Source organism: Nicotiana attenuata, unplaced genomic scaffold (assembly GCF_001879085.1).
Source record: "Nicotiana attenuata strain UT unplaced genomic scaffold, NIATTr2, whole genome shotgun sequence".
In the NCBI taxonomy this organism is placed as follows: domain Eukaryota; kingdom Viridiplantae; phylum Streptophyta; class Magnoliopsida; order Solanales; family Solanaceae; genus Nicotiana; species Nicotiana attenuata.
Window position 1 is genome coordinate 397,306 of NW_017670425.1, and position 3,865 is coordinate 401,170.

At 37.2% G+C, this 3,865-nt stretch overlaps 1 protein-coding gene across 1 annotated transcript; it reads left to right on the top strand.

The window, feature by feature from the left end:
- Nucleotides 1-2,678: 2,678 nt before the first annotated feature.
- Nucleotides 2,679-3,405, top strand: LOC109239234. Its single transcript, XM_019405775.1, has 3 exons — nucleotides 2,679-2,802; nucleotides 2,894-3,012; nucleotides 3,145-3,405. The coding sequence occupies exons 1-3, from the start codon at nucleotides 2,679-2,681 to the stop codon at nucleotides 3,403-3,405; spliced, it is 504 nt and encodes a 167-aa protein (XP_019261320.1).
- Nucleotides 3,406-3,865: the final 460 nt, after the last annotated feature.

A 3,865-nucleotide genomic window follows, 5' to 3' on the forward strand; every position in this document is an offset into this window, starting at 1 on the left:
GATGGTCGCTAACGTGTACCGACCGAAAACGGTCGAAGATTTCCGACCGAAGTCGGTCGGAAATTTCAAAGCGTTGACTGACTGTCAAACATCACTTTCCGACCGAATTCGATCGGTAACCATTAAAATATTTTTTTTTAATTTTCAAATACCGACCGAAATCGGTCGGAATTTTAAAAAAATAAAAATATAAATTCATAGTTTTCGACCGAATTCAGTCGAAAATTTCAAAACACTAGGGAATTTATTTGAATTTCCGACCGAATTCGGTCGAAAATTATGAATTTCTGGGCAAAAAAAATTAATTTTCGACCGATTTCGGTCCGAAATCTGGGTAAAAACTGGGCAGAAAATGCCTGCTTTTAAGCTACACCACCTGCCAATTACAACCAATATCCATCCTATAATGGCAGCATTACATTGTTGCATTCAACCATAATTAATCAACAACAATTAACTAACTAACAACAACAACAATAATTAACTAACAAAAAAAATTAACTAACACTAACAACCATTATATAACAACAACTAATAACAACACAACAACAACGGCAACCACAACAACAACGGCACAAATGTTCAATAACAAAATAATATCAATAATACAATCATCATTTAAAACTAGTCTGAACTAAAAAATAGTCAAGTACAATACTTTGTTTAGCAATACACACCATTCACTGAGTGTTTTATATAGCATCATCTCCATCCTCACTCCTAGAACCTTCATCGCCAGCATGGTTCGAAGGATCACAACGAGAAGGATTAGTACATGGGGAAGGCTCACGAGACCGGGGAATGGGGAAAGCACCACTAGCAAGAAGATTGACCAGCTGACCTTGAAGGAGATTAAATTGTTCGTCCCTCCTTTCTAGCTGAACTTGAAGGGTACCAAATTGTTCATCTCTCTTTTGTTCTCTAGCCTTTGTCTCTTCAAGCTTTGCTGTCAGCTTTGCGATCTTCTCTTCCATAGATGAGATAGTCGACCTATCAATTGTCTCGCCTTGGGCGGAAGTCCCTATACCTTGCAATCCAACCCTGTAGCGCCGAAATGATTTCTCTGGAAGGCCGTATGCTATCCCCTATTTAGGACCACCGACAACATCCAACCATATCCTCTGCGCTTCTTCGTCTGAAAGGGGTGGTCGCTCGCCTTGCTCATTCGGTGGTAAGCTCTGAGTGAACTCCTCCACATTAGCGACCCTTTATTTAGAAGATAGTTAATCCGCCCGGTCCTCGACCCATCTACTTGGATCTGTCGGTGCCTTCTTCTTCTGGATGTGAGTCTCCATGAAGAATTCATCATGAGTCATCTTCCTCCCATATTTTTTTTTCTTACAAATATAATAAAACGTGTTAACTAAATTAACATATATAAATATAGTTCAATAAAAATAGATGTAAATATTTTAAGGAATTACCAGTAGTCTCCTCGTAGCCCCCATGCTCCTTGCACCCATACAGTGCAAGGAGCCACCCTTCTCAAATGCTCGGGCCTTCTTTTCCAGTTCATTCTTCTTCTCTAATTTCTCGGTGGTCTGCAGATCCTCCCATAAATGCGGTAGTACCCCTGAAGGCTTCTTGTTCATCTTTCGAACGGAGCAGAAGGAATCAGATAGTCTCTTACGCTATTTATACTCCCAATTTGCACAAATTTCACGGTTATACCGGTCCTCCCAAGCACACTTAGTCTGCAAATAAAGTATGTAATGTTAGATGAAAATATTGTTAATATAATGCTTAAATAGATAAGAATTGTATTAAAACCTTAAATTCGTTGAATATTTGTTGCACGAGATCCAGTGGAAAGTCACTCCAAGTCGAATAGGGTGCACTATACAACCGGCCAAGAATTTCTGTAATTGTCTTTGAAACCCGATTAAGGGACGAAATGTAGACAACATACGTGCCTATTTTGACTTTTACTTAGTAGGTAGGATAGATAAGATTTGTCTATATCATATACCGATTTTGAGCACTAATGAGAATAAAAAAAATTCTAATATGAAGTGCTTTTATGTTTAACGATCCTTATGATATGATGCAACTCCGAATTAGTTGAGATCTTAAAGTGGATATCAAACACTTGATGAGATAGTTAATATATTTACGTAGCACTTGATGCTAATTTTAAGTGTTAATCTATATAATTGATCTTGTTTTACCTTTGCAGTTCTACACTCACAAAAACACATTTAAAAATAAATAAATACTTGTGACGATTTTGTTACAAAATTCATTAATATGGATAACATAGTAATTCACACAACACACATTTTATGATACAAATGCAATATTGTTGTAAAACCTATAGTAATTGTGGATGCCCACTACTCCCATTACTTTCACCCATAATGTAAATAATCTCCCACTATTCATCACTATTATGATTGTAACTCCCACACCTCCATAACCCCTCCCCATGATCTTCCCCCATGATCTCAATTGTTAATGTCATGTTTAAGACAATCCTTTTGTAACCTTCTATGTAATACTATAAATAGAGGCATGAAATGTGATATGGGAGACACTTGAATACTTGATGAAATAAGAAAGTTATCTCTTCTTCTTTTATTCTATTACTTATCTTCTTGTTTTATATTGTTACTTTGAGCTACATTTCTTAACACGTTATCAGCACGAAGTTGAGCTCTTTTCGTTGTTCAGTTTTCACTATGTCGAATTTGTCAAAGCTTGAGTTTGTGGCACTTGACATTTCTGGAAAGAATTATCTATCATGGGTTCTTGATGCTGAGATTCACTTAGCCGCTAAAGGCCTTGGTGACACCATTACTCATGGTAATGAGGCATCAAGCCATGACAAAGCGAAGGCTATGATTTTTCCCTCGTCATCATTTGGATGAAGGTCTGAAGGTTGAATATTTGACAGTGAAGGATCCACTTGAATTGTGGACTGGCCTGAAGAAAAGGTATGATCACCTTAAGGCTACGGTATTGCCAAGGGCTCGATATGAGTGGATGCACTTACGGTTGCAAGATTTTAAGACCGTAAGTGAGTATAACTCTACTGTATTTTGAATAACTTCCCAATTGAAATTATGCGGAGATATTATGAATGATGAGGATTTGTTGAAAAAGACACTTAGGACTTTTCATGCCTCAAATATGGTATTACATCAGCAATACTATGAAAGGAGATTTAAACAGTATTCTGAATTGATCTCATGTCTTCTGGTGGCTGAGCAACATAATACCCTTTTGCTGAAAAATCATGAAGCCCGTCCCACAGGGTCAACTCCACTTCCTGAAGTGAATATGGTAGCGAGACGTGATAAGTCTGGAAAAAGACAGAATAATTATCACGGTCATATGAATGTACGTGAGCTTGGCAATGGCAAGAGACAATATAATAATTGTCATCGTGGTGGTTATGGCAAATGAGAGAACAATATGGGTTCTCAAAACAATCCTTCAACAGGCAAAAACGGTAACTGCCATCGCTGTGGCATGAACGATTATTAAAAAATTAAATGCCGTGCACCTGAGCATTTTGTCAGGCTTTATCATAACTCCATCAAAAGAAAGGCAAATAATGTTGGAGCACCTTCTGCTAATGCCCCAGTGGAGTCTCACTTGACCTTTAAAAAGGATTTTGAGGCAGGGCCTTCAAACAAAAATGATGACAATGCCGAGGCAAATCTTGCTTTGAATGATGATGATTTTGAAGGCCTCGATGATCATACTCATTTGGAGTTGAAGACTTCTTTGGAGATCAAAAATAAAGTTTGATCATTTTACTGGGGTGCAATTATGTTGTTATTTTTATTTTCAGTATTTTTTTGTCTCGTTCTAAAGTTGTTTTTATTTTCAAGTAGTACTTAAGTTGTCTTATGTTGTTGTT